Raw genomic sequence first — 15,549 nt, forward strand, 5'->3', positions numbered from 1 at the left:
AATGTCACCGTTTCTTCAGTAAGAGCACAGACCATCACAGTGTAAGGTGCCATTGTAAAAGGCAGATTGCCTATGTGTTGTGTCAGTAACCAGTTAAGCATAGATAGATTTCCCGAAAGCATTTTTTAAATGATTTCTTTATTTTTGTTTTATAGGTATGAGGATTTTGTCTGCATGGTACGTTGAGTACATATGCATGCAGTGCCTGTAGAGGTCAGAAGAGGGCGCTAGATTCCTCAGAACTGGAGTTACCGATGGTGGTGAGTGGCCATTCCACCACGGTGTGAATGGGAATCAAACCCCAGTCCTGTGCAAGAGCTGCCAGTGCTCTTAACCACTGAGCCATTCTCCAGCCCCTCATAGGTTTCTTATGAGTAAGAAAATTAACATGGCTCGTCTTTCTGGATTATAAAAACGATGCGGGGATTATAAAAATGTAAAACCTGTACAACAACCACCACGAAGGACCACCTAAATGCCATCGCAGAGATAAAGCTTTGCTCAGTTCTTAGTCCTCCCACGCCTATGTAAATGGATTTATGGCTGCAAGTGCAATTTGCTCTTTTTGTCTCAATACCTATCTTGACTCACTTGAAGTTCAGTATGCATTTTCAACAAGGAGAACGTACTGTGAAACCTTATTTTTGTCTTTACCAGACAGAACAAGTAAGTCCTACAGTGTTTCCATAGGGTGGCATCTATTCTTTGAAAATGAATTATTTCAGGGCTGGCTATATAGTGCCATATAGCATGCACAGGGCCTGGGTTTAGTCTCCAGACTGAAAAAAAAACGTTTAAATTAAAAGATAAGTTTGTGTTCAACTTATTACCTGCTTCATTCCTCTCCCTCCTCGCCCGCATCGCATGAATATGCCAGGCCATGAGCTGCACAGCCGGTCCCACACCCCGTGTCCTTTAGGTTTCCTACCAACCCCTTACCTAGTGTGATCCTCTGCATTCCCAGTAAGAAATTCAACGTTTTGAGTTATTAACCAGTTGGTCGAGATGCAACAATTAAATTAAATATAATATATCAAAGCTCAGGAGAACTTGTTACAGCAGCCTCAGGACACTAAGCATGAGAAGCTTCCAGGCTCCACCTCTCTCCTTCCTAGAATCTTCCGGTAAAGTTGGAGCCGTATTTTTTAATTTGTAGGAGAGTTTGCCAATGATGCCTCCTGGGTCTAGAATTTATTTTGTGAGTTTCCTGATTACCAATTGATTTGATTTTTGATTTATTAGGGCGTTGCCATGGAGTTCAGGCTGTAGGAAACTCATCGTACAGGTCAGGGGTCCTCCGGTTCCTGAGTTAAGATCACAGGCCTGTGCCACCACACACGACTCTGATTCCCTTCCTTTAATGGTTATACAACTGCTTGGGTTTTGCTTCTCTTTAAGTCACTCTTAGTAAATACAGTTTTTCATAAATCATATTTCTAGCATCTTTGATGTTACCTGTTTGTTTTGTTTTTCAGCTTTTTTAAAACAATTAAATTTGTTCTTTGAGAGTTTTATACACCTCACCCTCTCTTATGTTCCCCCCACTCCTGAAACACCCACTCTCCACAAAATCCCTTTCCCACATCCATGCCTTTGTGTTTTGCTTCGTAAGTTTAGCTAGAACCATCTGCGTTACCACGGGTTTGGAATTATCCACTAGAGGCTGCTGGCTAGCAGTATCCACGGAAGGCAATGACTGTCCCTCTCCCAGCATCTACCAGAGGTCAGTAGTTCGGCAGGGAGAGGCAGGGCCCAAGTGCCCCTCCCCCACCACAGCTGTCTAAGGATAGAACCGATCTTGTGCAGGCCCAGTACGAATGGCTGCAGCGGCTGAGAACATGTAGTTGCGATGACTGTGTCATGATGGATGTTATTTTGTGCCCCCCCTCCCCCCCCCGGCTCTCTTCCTTTGAGGCTGTCTCACTGTGTAACCTGAACTTGCCTTGAGCTCATTATATAGCCCAGGCTGACCTCGCACTCATAACTCTCCTCCTTTAGCCTTCGAAGTGCTGAGGCCACGGGAGAGGACCCTTGCACGCAAATGCACTGGTTTTGCTTTCCCTCTCTTCTTTAATTTTAATCGTATTTGATGTGTAGGAATGTCTGCTTCCGCCCCTTCTCCAGGTCCTCACTCCTTCCCCTCCCCCAGGTAACTCTCCCTTACGCCAGGTCTGTCTCACGGTGCGGTTGCTCAGGGGACACCTTGTCACGGGCCTGCCAGGTCCCCACTACTTGCACGCCTGCTTCTTTTTATTTCATAACACTGTACCCCCAAATGTTATGCTCCGGTTCCCGACTGATCTTTGTAACTATGCTGATGTGTTTGCGAAGAGGGCGCCTTCCCCTGTTTGGAGGTTCACCGTCCTACGCATGTCTACTAATCAAAGTGGACCATTTCTGATAACTTCCTTAAAAAGCAACATTATTCAGCCCACAAGTTATATCACATTCCGATTGTCACCTCTCCTCATGCAGAAAATCGGGCTCCCCATGATTCTGACCCTTGTCAGGCTTCAAATCACGGCTGCAAGCTTCAGAGTCTAGTGAGATTAATTTAATCTGTCTCTTCTCCCGCCATCCTCACCTGGACTTGCCGAGCATTAAAATGTTTAAAAACATACTGTTTTGTTTTTGGTTAGTGAGTAATCTCTACGGCACTGAGCAGGCAACGTAAGCAGTGATTTTATGGCCAGTATTTTTATATTGTTTTTAATCCTGACCCTAGGAACTGGCGTAATCCCAGGTTACCATTTACAAACACTGAAGAGCTCTGCTATTGGACCCTCATTCCCACGTGACTTCCGCCAAAGGGTGCAATACGTTCATTCTTGGGGCAGGGAAAGAAGGCGGTGCTACAGACTACACCAAAAGAGTCATTGCTTTAGATACTTGTGCTGTGCATTGTTGTGCAGACCCAGAGAAGCAGTGCTGAGGTCACTGGGGGCGGGGCTGTCCGAATAAACAGTCGCGCTTCCTGCACAAGTTCTGGATACAGACACCGTACAAGGGTACTCAGCTAAAGCACTTAATCTCACACAACCTCCTTCTGCTAGAAATTATGGGCCCTACTCTATAGGCAGAGACGATGAGGTAAGGATATCAGAGACTGGCCCAAGCTCTTACAGAATAGAAGAGACGTATGTGGAGCAGACACACATCAGCCAGTTTACAGCAGGAGGCAGTTACTAACAAAATGTTCTTCAAAGGCTCAGTCCTGTCTAGGTCTGTCTTGGGACAGATATGCCCCATCACCCATGATGCTTTTCGCCTCCACTCCAGTGTCCCCCTAGTCATTACCCACAGGGACAGCCGATGCATTGCTGGGCGTAGTCTGAGTATAAGGGGTAAGGAGAGATGGAGACGCGCAGTTACCTGCACAGAAGTTTCCGTTTGCTCCACAGATCACAATGGCTTTAACCGTGTGGTCCGATCCAGCTTTCTGGAGTCCATTTCTTACTTCCCTGATTACAGTTGGACTAAAAGAAAAAAATTCATAAAGCAAATTAACCAAAATTAAATTTCTGTCATCTTCTTTATTAGCAAACCACTGAACAGCTATGATGGATTAAAAAAATATATATACAGATTCTTACCATAGAATTTTCACTATTTGTTCAATCAATAAAATGTCTACTGTCAATTAAGAGCTGGGCTAATAAAATAAACCTACTTTAAGGCAATATTATTTTCCTCCATTGTGCTCTAACTTTGATCATGAAAAATTAGTAACCAGTTCTGAACTAACTGTACCTGATATCACAAGTACAGAGTTACCTGATAGGTATACACAACTACCATGTAAAGGATCTGAGAGGGCGGCGGTGAAGGTACAAAGAAGGCAGGCAGAACAGGAAAGGGCAGCTTTCCCTTCAATTTCTCATACTTCCAAAACAGAAAAGATAAAGGAGAACCTGTCTAGGACATGAGGCAGGGCTGCTAGTTATTTCAAACATCCATTTTTATTTTTTTAACTACAGATGGTTGTGAGCCACCATGTGGTTGTTGGCAATTGAACTCAGGACCTCTGGAATAGCAGTCAGTGCTCTTAACCACTGAGCCACATCCATTCTTCTAACACCTGCTTCTTAGCTAGATCCAGGGTGGCCCAAAACAAAGACTACATTTCCCAGTATGCTTTGCAGTACAGTCTGACCTAGGCACCAAGTTCTCTATCTGATTTGTGCATCATTGAGGAAGATTTCTGGAAAAACAGTGGGCATAATTTCCTACTTTTCTTTCCTTCTTACTCCTGGCAAGAATGCGGGTGAGCTGGCTGGACGGAAATATCCTTCTTGTACCAAGAGGTAGAATGTATGTATGTACAGAGGACGGCAGGACAGTCACGGGGTTGCGGAGCAGCTACTCAGGACCGCGGTGAGAGAAATCACTAGCCTTCGTTTAATTCACAGTCTTTGAAAGTTTTCTGTCTGTGGCAGCCACATTACACCCTAATTAATTTAGGAGGAAAAGGCAAGGCAAAGAAACGTTGAGCACGGCCTGCAGTAGATGCTTTTCAGTATATGAGGGAGACAGCTACAGAAAATACAGCTAAACCCTCGGGAGGGTAACTGTGCCAGAGGTACAGGAACTCCAGCTAATGGTCATCCTCCAGGTCTGTCTGCTTTCCAGAAGTGGGGAAGACTCGGCGATCCCATTCGGGAGAGTTGTCACAAGGGAAAGAGAATTTGCCAAGTGGATGAGGCTGGTGAAGGAGGGGGAACCTAGAAAATCGTGGGCTGTCAGCTGCAAGGAAGACAGCAGCAAGCTCTAACCCGTTCTGCTTGGAATTCTATGTATTCTGGGCACGATTGTCCTTCTTGTGTATACAGTGTGAAAATTTCAAGCCAAATGGAAAAGCAAACTGTTACAGAAGAGGTGCTAAGATCAACAAGACAGATCCACAGACTACAGTAAATACTTGCCCTCATGAGCCATAATTACCTTCCACCCAGTTACATTTTACCTACATACAATTAAACAAAACCTCCCACTCCTGCTTTATTAATAGGAAACGGAATAAACAGAATCTGAGACGTTATATAATACCAAGAAGTCCAAAAGGCTAAGGAGTTGTCCTTCAGAATCCAGGTGGGATTGCTTCTGGGAAACCATGCCCCCAGCCTAACAAAACCCCTCACAAATTCAAAGTCTGGCAGATAAAACACTGCAGTATTTCCACACACCCCATACAAATCTTCATTTCCAAACTATTTACAATAAACCATAAAATAAGCATGCTGCACAGCTCACAGTACACTGTTTAGGGAATAATGACAAAGAAAAGTCACATCCTCGTTGGGAACTCAACTGTAGTGGACTGAACACTATTCTCTCTCTGTGGGTAAATGGTGGGTATGGACCCCATAGCCAAGCTGTCTCCTTCTGGATCTCCCTCTCCTGGGAGCCACTGAGGAGAGCGCTGGGGGTTCACATGGCAACCATCCCCTCCTCTTTTATACACATTTTTTGTTCATTTTGAAAACTCTGAGAAGAAAAACGGCTACAAATAACAAGGTTTGACTGGGCCGGGTGAGGGGTATTTAAGTGTCTCTCTCTCAAGCAGGAGAACGGATGCTAGAAAGACATGTGACCCATGGCCCGCTTTACTCCATGAGCCTTTCCCTTTGGAATTATTAAAACAAAAACAAAATGAGCAGGAACCACCTAAAGTTTATTAAATCAAATTTGTGCAATTTTTCAAAAAGAAATTAACAAATAAGAAAATAAAACTGGCCAAACAGATGAGGTTAGGTTTCGAGTTCAAGAAGTATTATTTTCAGCTGTGCTTTTTGTGTGCAGGTGTTCCTAGTTCAGGTAAAATACATAGTATCTTCCACAGGGTGAAAGGCGCTGTTCTGGGAAAGTTGTCGGACTACTCAGAGACCCTAGACTTTGACTGGAACAGAAGAAATTTGGCTAAGACATCGGTTAAGGATTTATAATAGTTTTGGGGGAAGAGAAGAAGAATTATTCAAACAGCAGTGCAGTACGTAATCGTGATGGCTCTCACCTTTAATCTAGGAACTTGGGAGGGGAAAACTAGTGGATCTCTGTGGGCTGAAGCTACATACCGAGACCTTGTCTTTAAAAAAAAAAAAAGAAAAGAAAATATTCGAGGACAAGGGGAAGAAAAAGAAAAGAAAAAAAAAGGGAAAAAGAAAGAAAAGACTCAATAAGCTAGAAAGACAATTCCCCATTAAAAATTAAAAATGAGAAGGAACTAAAGAATAAAACAGAGGGGAAACTGGGAACATATTCACTTGGTGAACAAGCTGACCCTCGAGAAACTGGTGAGAACCTCTTTAAAACAGAACAAGGAAGTCCTTGGGAACAAAGGAGCCATTCCTCTCCCAGGTCTGAGAAAGTGCAGTGGGAACAGGAATTGGCTACAGCCTTAAGGGAGAGCCTCCGGGGAAGGAGCTACTGTATTAAGAGCTACCGGCTTAGGCCCAGCCCCAACAAACACAGAACTCCTTGGATGGATCTTCCTCCTCATATTCCCTTGGCATGACAACTACCTTTTCCCTAGTTATTTTTTTATCCTTTAACCTTTTGCTCTTGACTGGTTAATTAGAAATGAAGTCTGATGAGGAAAACAGATTATGAGCCATGACATGACAAGGCACATGCAGTGGATGTGGGCGTCCTTCCAGGGCCAAGGCTAAGCTATGGAAATGCCCACCTGTGGAGGCCTGTTATGGGGAGAGTGGATCAGTGGCATGAAGCCTGTGATTCCCTACTCAGATTTCCCAGAAGTCTGTGTTCATCAGGCCGCAGGCATCCCGTGTGTAGTTACATTGTTAAAAATCTGTTTAGGCTGAATGGCAGATGGGACACCCAGGGGTACAGAAAGTCACTGTATTTTCCTTCTGGGTAAAGAATGGCAGCCAGCTGTGGCTCACATCTGTAATCCCAGCACTTGGATGCTTGAGGCAAGAGTATTGTCACAAGTTCAAGGCCAGCTTGCAGTACAGGGTGACATCTTGTTTCAAAACTCCAAAACAAACCCTCACAACAATGAAAGATTGACCTCAACCAAAATCACCTCACTCCATGGCGTGAAGAGAGATGGGCTTTTCCCATCCCAACCACACACCTCTTTTCATGGATGTTTTTGGTAACAAAAGAAATTAGCTCAAAAACTAGAAATAAAGAGAAAGGATGGCTGCTATAGGAAAACACACACACACACACACACACACACACACACACACACACACACACACACACACCTATAATCCACTGTTTCCAGGATCAAGCCCAGTCACCAAGCATGTGCTGAACCTACACTCGGCCAACAGCCATCTGAACTCAAGCAAACACTGTCTGGCTATGCTCAATGAAGGATTTAAACTGTTTCTCCGGGTAAATCCACAGATTACTCCCAGTAAACACACTTATAATCATTTCCTTTCCCCTAGTGACTTTTCACCTTTGATCCGGGAGGAAATAAAAGCCCTTGCTTTTGACTGGTTAATTAGCAACTGTATCATGGCACAGCTTGACGACTGTACACAATGTTTACCAGTTCACAGGGTACATGCATTTCCCTCTGCATCTGGGAAATAGGTTCCCTCTCCCCAGAGCACCTAAATCCTCCTGGAGTGAAGTTCCTCATAGAAAATGAGATCGAATTAATATGAGACTACTCACAGCTGCCCATAACCTGGAAACACTATGTAAATAAGTGTTAGACCTCACTACTCAAAAAATATTTGCAAGGAGAAAATTATGTATTCATTAGGGAACCTTCCATGGTGGGAGTGGCCAGTTCCTCACCCGGGGGTTGGCTGAATGGCAGACAGGAAAGCCAGAGGGGAGGCTATTTTTCCTTCTGGATTACATATGGCCCCAACTGAGTCAAGACAACCTCTGTGGGCACCACTGGGGTGAGGTATTGGTTCTTCCCACTTTACCTAGCCTCTCCTCTTTGTGGTATTTTGGGGGGAATTTCATAAATCGGAAAAACTGGAAAAGGAAACCAGCTGTGTTTTGTTTTCTCTAGGTTAAGGGGAAAATTGTAGTAGGTATGTTGTTATGCAGGTGAAGGCAGGTACAGGATAGAATGAGGCCTGTCATTGGACGAGAAGGAAGGATGGGCGGGAGAAAAGTTTTAGAGAGGCAGAGGAGGCCGGAGCCAGTGGAAAACAGCTGAGAGAACATGGCGGCAGATGTTAAGATTCTTCTCTGCACATATTACATTCTTAAGGAATGGATTGTATGTCTAGATGGACAAATTATATCTTATCAATTAGATCAGAGGATATTGTGTGATGTGGTCTTTCATGTGGCGACTTAATTGAGTTCAAGGGAGTGTATGGTGGCGGGACACACCGGCCCACCATGGAATTGGGATGTGTGTGCCTGGTGTGGTGGAAACCAGCCAAGAGAGCTGCGAGTGAGGGCCAGGCGGCCTGACAGGGTGCTGTGTTGGGACAGTGGGCAGAAAGTACTTGGGGACAGCGTGGAGCTGCGGAGATAAATTAGCGCTAGTTCCAATAGCCCGCTGGAGCCACAACTAGTGAGAGCTCGACCGCCAGGGTACACGCGCGAACCGGTTCGCCCTTTTTTATTTTTACCGCAACTGAAACGTAGCTAGGGAAAAGGTAATTGTGAGCCACCGGGTCTAGCGCCTCCTATGTTCCCTAAGGAATGTTCCAGCTTTAAAGATTCAGATGATTCTGGAGGAAACACAGCTCTGCAACACTGGAAAGACCCCAGCAGCCAGGACAAGCATGTCCTCATCACCACACTGCCAGGAAGAGAGGACAGAGTGAGGAATTGAGTGCCCACTGTGTCGGGACCACGGAACGAGGAGTTCAGTGTCCTCTGTGTGGGGCCCACAGAGCGAGGAGAGGAGTGTCCACTAAATGAGGACCACAGAATGAGAAGACGAGTGCCCACTGTGTGGGGGCCACAGGGCGAGGAGACGAGTGCCCACTGTGTGGGGGCACAGAACGAGGAGACAAGTACCCACTGCGTGGGCACAGAGCGAGGAGACATTTCCTGAGAGCCCACCGTGTCTTTCAGCTTCTTTGACTACAGGGGGATTTTCATTTTCAACCGTTGTTTATTTTTTAAGTCTTAGCTTTATCAAATTAAGCCTCATCTAAAAATGATCAGTATTTTTTCCAAAACAGAAACTTAAGAAAATAAGCCAAAGAAACCTCTAGGGGTAAGTTTGGTGTTTAAAAAAAAAGTTGTCAGTTCTGAGTGTGTGTTGTTAGTTGTAACATCAAACATAAGGTTTCTTACTATGTGAATTACAAAAGAAAAAACAAAACAAAACAAAAGTTACTGTTTCCAGAGGTAGGGATAGAAATCTTTGTATTGCGCACTTAGAAACCGGGCTGACATGCATGGGAAGAGAGGCAAATGTAGCGGTTAGTCTAGCAATGAGGGAGCTAAACTATTTCTTTGGGGGAAAAAAAACCCAAATAATTTCTATTTTTTCTTTTTTTTTTTTCTTTTTTCTTTTTTTTCGGAGCTGTGGACCGAACCCAGGGCCTTGCAAGCGCTCTACCACTGAACTAAATCCCCAACCCCCCAAATCATTTCAATTAGCATATGTCACCTGGCTGGAAAGGTGTAACTTCAAACAAACAAACAACCAGAACTAGAAAAGGGCTGAGGAGGGAGGAAGGGAGGAAGGAAAGAAAAGGATTTTCTTAAGTGAGTTATCTGTACACTTAGTGAATTAGCTGTCAAGGAACAAAATCCCTGCTCTTTACCCAGAGGGAGAGAGCTCCTCAAAGAACCAACTGCTAGAGAGGACTTTGGCTAAGGCCAGCAACTAAGAGTCCAAACCTCAGGGGACACAGAGGATGCTTGCCCTTGTGTACGAGGGTTACCTTTCCCCCAGTTGCCTTTCACCCTGTAACCCAGAGAAAGGCAAACAGAACCTTGGATTTCATCTGGCTACTGGAAACCCCAACCTGATTATGAAATGGGTTTTAAAGCATTACATAATATTTAGAAGTCCAAAAATTACACGTAATCGCTCCCCAGTATATGTGTGAAATTGGTTCTAAGACTTTCCATCCCTCCCAGAATTCCAAACTCCTCATAATGTTCAAGCCCCTAACATAAAAGTCACATTCTGCATATAAAATGTATTAATTTCTAGACTGTTTAATAATATCCCAGAAAATGAAAATGCTTGCTAATAGTTTTTTTTATACAAGAAAAAAGAGAGATGTATGTGCAAAAAAGAGACCCAAACATCCTGGATAAAACCACTCTCTCTCCGTGGTTGGCTGATGTGAGTCCAGGGATACAAAGAGCTGGCTGTTTTTAAGAGATGATCTCTATTTGAACTGCAATTAACCTCAGTCAGTGTTAGGAGAAGACAAGACTTCTCTCATTCCAACCCACCCTCCCTCCTGCGTTCTTCCAGACCCTTGAAAACTCAGAAATGAGGAAGGTCAATGGTTGTAACTGATACGGTTCTATTAAATTCAGCTGACTGAGAGGCTCCAGCGAGGTAGTGTACGGGAGATCTGAGAAAGTGCCTTGGCTCTCCCCTGCCCCTGCCACACCCCTGCTTTGCCCCTGCCCTCCCACTCCTTCCAAAGTCAGATGCGTAAGTGGAGTCTAGGGTGATGATAATATTCACTGGCTAAGAAAATAGCTCAGGTAAAGTACCTGCCACAAAAGCAGCACACACCGTGACTGGAGACCAGAACCTATGTAAGTGCTGGGTGGGTGTGGTGGCCAGGAGACCGGGACATTTGGACAAGCTAACTTGACTAACCACATTGGTGAGTTCTGCGTCCAACTGCCTTAGCCTCAAGCAAGGAAGACTTACAAGGCCAACCACCAGCTTTCATACTCACACACAGCGCACCCTCACGCACATGTAAATGTGAACGCACATTCATGCACAGCACACCTATATAAAGGTTAAAAAAAGAAAAACAAAAAAACTTAAGATAACATTTTCTGAGTGCTGGCCTAAACCCAACCCTTCAACTTCTTTGTCCACAGCGGGATTTTCCTTCTGATTTTTTTTTCTTCTTTTCTTTTCTTTTTTTTTTTTTTTCCGCTGTTGTTACTTAAACCAAAGCTTCTCAAATCAAAGTTTTTACTTACAATCAGCTTAAAAAAAGAAAGGAAGGAAGGAAGGAAGGAAGGAGGGAGGGAAGGAAGGAAGAAAGAAAGAAAGAAAGAAAGAAAGAAAGAGAGAGAGAAAACTAAATATTCCGAAATCTATAGCATGTAAGGATTGGCTGGGTTTCGGGGAATTCTGTTTTCAGTTCTACAGGCTATATGCATGTGTGCACCTTCAAATTTGGTTTCTTAACTAAGTAGATGACAGTAATAAAAAAATGTTGAAAACCATTGTCCGTGGGATAGTAAGCAGTCATGTTCTTCAGTTAGGAAGAAACGGAACCTTCCCAGAGTGGAGAACAACATGGCTGCCCACTCCAACGAGGAAGGATTTTAACTGGTTGGGGAAAGAGAATTGGACAGTTTACAATTTCAGGTAGAGAGAGATAACTTCCTGCATAAAATTAGGAAGAAGGAAGGGGGAAAGAGTGAGAGGGAGAGATGGAGAAAGGGAGGGGAGAAAATTAAGGTTAAAAAACAAGGATGCTAAGCCATTAAAATGGATGAACGACTTACCTAAAAAAGTTCAGAGAAACACATGGGGAAGCGCACGGTCTAAGACAAGAAAAAAATCTCCACAAAGCTGAAGCAGATGTTCAGAAAGGGGGCTACTACAGGGGACTGACCACAGGCTGCTCAAGGAGGCCTTGCGAGTGTGGAGTAATTTATAATCTCTGTTTCATTTAACTTAAGCTTTCTCCCAACTGGGGAGGGACCCAGCAGGCTAAGAAACACACGGGCTGGCACCAGAAGGAATAGTTGTGAGACTATGGGACATCTTCCTCCTTACCGCTTGATGGACATAGTGCCTCGTGAACAGAGCGTTCAATAGAATGCCTTATCAAGTAATCCTGTCAGTCCATGAGCCCCCATGTGGATACAAGATCATATTGCTTATGCTTTCTTTATGAAAACACATGTGGTCACCACTTCCTGGTTTCTGAGCTGAGATCAAGAATGAAATTGGAGTGACCAGTAGTTTGCTTCCGCCCCACCCCCCAAAAGTGGCCAGTAATTTCTGCGTATTATGTATTAATCAATGCTATCCTTCACATTAAAGTAAGTACAGGTTAAGCCAAGGGTAGTAGCACATACCTTTAATCCCAATATTTGGGAGGCAGAGGCAGGTGGCTCTCGGCAAGTTCAAGGCCAGCCTAGTTCACATAGTTAGTCTAGGTCAGCCAGAACTGCAAAGTAAGACCGTGTTTCAAAACAAACAAACAAAAAAGTCAAACAACACCAGGGCATGTGATACACAGATATACATGCAGGTAAAAGACCCATACACATAAAATGATAATAATTTTCAAGCTTAAAAAATAAAATCTGGCCTGGAGAGATGGCTCAGCGGTTAAGAGCACTGACTGCTCTTCCAGAGGTCCTGAGTTCAATTCCCAGCAACCACATGGTGGCTCACAACCATCTGTAATGGGATCTGATGCCCTCTTCTGGTGTGTCTGAAGACAGCTACAGTGCACTCATAAAATAAATAAACAAATCTTTAAAAATAAGACTAAATAACCGTGTGGTTTAAATCTTAGTTAAAATTAACATGACTCCTCTTTCATGTTGTTTGTTTGTTCTGAGACGGGGTCTGACTAGATCAACAGTTCTACTGCAGCCTCCTGAATGCTGCGATTCCATGCATGTGCCAACCTGGCATCTGTTTGGTTTTGCTCCAGCAGCCTGCGGTGGGAATTTTTTAGCAAATGGCCCATTTTTGCTTTATTTATTCTGCTGCTGTGCAGCTACTTCCTTGGGACTGAAGCATTCTTTTTTTTTTTAATTTTTTAATTTATTTATTTTATGTATATAAGTACACTGTCACTGTCTTCAGACACACCAGAAGAGGGCATCACATTCCATTACAGATGGTTGTGAGCCACCATGTGGTTGCTGGGATTTGAACTCAGGACCTCTGGAAGAGCAGTCAGTGCTCTTAACTGCTGAGCCATCTCTCCAGCCCTGAAGCATTCTTTCCTGGAAGGGGCGAAAGGCTAAGACCGGGAAGCTAAAGAGACTAACGAGGTACTGGGAGCTAAACACATTGTCTGATGTTCAGGATGCTCAGGAAGCTCAGAAACGTGCAAGGTTCATAAGGCCCCTCGCCAAGGTTACAGGAGCAGAAGCAATTGTAAGGAGTCCCATGAGTCATTGTGTTGCGGTTGGCTTCCAGGGGTTCCATTGTTTTAGAAGCAACTATAGTCTTGTAACTAACTTCAGTAAAGTCACTAATCTACTGAGCTAGACTTGGGAGGAATCATTTATTTGGCCTCTCATAAACGCCCTCTCTCCGGTGAATGGTTAGCTGTTCTCATCGTTGCACGGGACTATTCTCCCAGTCAAATCGCTGCAAGTTTGGTGAGTTTGTTTGCCAAAGATCATTGTTGGTGGTTGATTGTCATGGAAGGGCGGGACCAGAACACTACCAGACTATCCAGCCACCCCTCCTTACCCTGATTGTACCCTCGGGTCTCTGGAGAGGACTAGAGGATATAGGCAGAGAAGGATTAGGGGAGGGGGCTCTTAGCAGCCACCGGGAATCATGATCTTTGCTGCCGAGGCTGCTTCCAATGTGGGAGCTCTAAGGTCACTCGGGCTTCTTCCCCTTCCCCCATACCACCCTGTTCTGCAAGTAAGCCTAAACCCATTGCACTGGTCCCCTGCAGAGTGAACAGGGCTAGAACGGCACCCAGGTTTGTCCGTTAGGCTGTAAGGTGTCACCTAGGAAAAGTGTTTTAGCAAGGTCTCACCAGTGAAAATTATACAGTCTCTGTCACAATCCTGTCTACCACTTCTGCAATGTATGGGTTATATATGGGTTTTAATGTATATTAGCCTCCTCCTGGGGCTAATATAGAATTATATTCTATTCGCGGTGATAAGGAATGAACAGGGTAAATGAACATCATTTTTTCAAAAAGACAACAGATCTCATTTTTAACGGTAATGTGCTAAGAGCGTTGCACAGGAGGGTATCGTAGGTGAAGTAAACTTCAGCCTTTCAGAAAATACTATTCAGTAGGCCTCCTCTGACAAGGAGAGTTGACACGCACAGGAACCAAACTCTGCTTTTCTACAAGTCAGTTAACTATAGCTTTTGGCCTCAAAGAGACGCTGGGGTTGCAAGCCAGCAGGAGGGTTGCAGGAAGGGGGTTCAGACAGCCACTTGCTGCACCAGACTCACCTCTGTAGGTTCCAGACACGCCAGAACCAGACGTAAACACGCCGTGAGGTCACCAGCGGACAGCTGCCCATTGGCCCGTGCTTCCAGCGGAGACAAGCCCTCACCCAGACCCGCCACACCCCGCGGTCCCGGGTTACCTGACGGCGTTGACTGGCGGGTTGCAGAGGCGGATCATCGCCAGGGAATGGGGCAGCCTCAGATACTCAGCCATTTTCTCAAGGTATCCGGCACCTCTGACGTCTGGAGCAGCCCAGGGCTCCTTTTCTGGGCGGCCCCAAGAGGAGGGGCGCGCGCTGGGCCAATGGGAACCGCTGCTACTGCCTCCTGCCCCTTGCACTTCGTGCTCTGCCGGGCCGGCTGCGCTCCAAGGAGGGTGATCCTCCTCCTCTAGTAAAGGGATTGTCCAAAGGCAAGCTGAGCTGCTGGGTCACACCACCGGAGTAAACCACTTGTTCACAAAGCAGCCATTTACCAAGGCACAGAAGGCCCTGCCTTCTCTGGTTCTGTCCCTTCTAAAGGCTGGGATTTTTCACAGTTCGTCCAGGAACTGCACACATATTATGGGCTGAATGTAGGCTGGGTATGACAACAAACCATGCCTTGTCTCTTCCCTCTAAAAGTTCAGCTGGGACACGGTCCTTCCAGCTGCATATGGCTTCTCATGGTTGCCAAAGTCCACCAAGTAGCCAGATGACAGTGTTGACAAGTGTGCAGGTTGACAAGTAAAGGCGTCCTTGTAAATCTTCGCTGATGTTTTACACGTTTTAACAATGTCTAAATATTATTTCCGGGTGCATTACTTCTTGAAACTAAGAAAGGTTCTGGCTAGTAGAAAAACGCTGAGTCCCCGGAAGCCCCGGTAACGAGCATCGTTCAGACTCATTCCAACAATCGTAGCCCACGTGTCAAGGAGAGCCAGCCACTCAAGTGTGCCCTCAGATGGCAGCGATGACAACAACAGCCTTGTAGCAAGCAGCTACTTACAAGCGACAGGAATCTCTGTCTGCTGCCTCTAAAACCATGGCTAGTCCCCAAACTCTCCTAGTGTGTTCCGTTGGCAGAAGTCTTCACAGCCAGCCCAGGTCTCGCTTCCTATAAGAAGCATTAACCTCAGCTTTACCTCCCTTCAGATACTGGTGTCTAGGAGATACTGGTGTGCCAGCATCTAGGAACCTGAGCAGGTAGCGTTCAAGGTTTAATAGCACTGAGTAGCCTTATTACATCCCACCCCCTTGGAGCAAGGGGGTGATAAT

At 45.1% G+C, this 15,549-nt stretch overlaps 1 protein-coding gene across 1 annotated transcript in view; it reads right to left on the minus strand.

Moving 5' to 3' along the window:
- Ehhadh (enoyl-CoA hydratase and 3-hydroxyacyl CoA dehydrogenase) overlaps positions 1-14,558 on the minus strand; it is a 35,704-nt gene extending 21,146 nt beyond the window's left edge. The window contains exons 1-2 of the mRNA XM_032900001.1: positions 14,434-14,558; positions 3,373-3,476 (exon numbers count right to left, since the gene is read on the minus strand). Of these exons, the coding sequence (XP_032755892.1) occupies positions 3,373-3,476; positions 14,434-14,507 (178 nt within the window). The 5' untranslated portion in view covers positions 14,508-14,558. The remainder of the gene's footprint in view (positions 1-3,372; positions 3,477-14,433) is intronic.
- Positions 14,559-15,549: the final 991 nt, after the last annotated feature.

Source organism: Rattus rattus, chromosome 4 (genome assembly GCF_011064425.1).
Source record: "Rattus rattus isolate New Zealand chromosome 4, Rrattus_CSIRO_v1, whole genome shotgun sequence".
In the NCBI taxonomy this organism is placed as follows: Eukaryota; Metazoa; Chordata; class Mammalia; order Rodentia; family Muridae; genus Rattus; species Rattus rattus.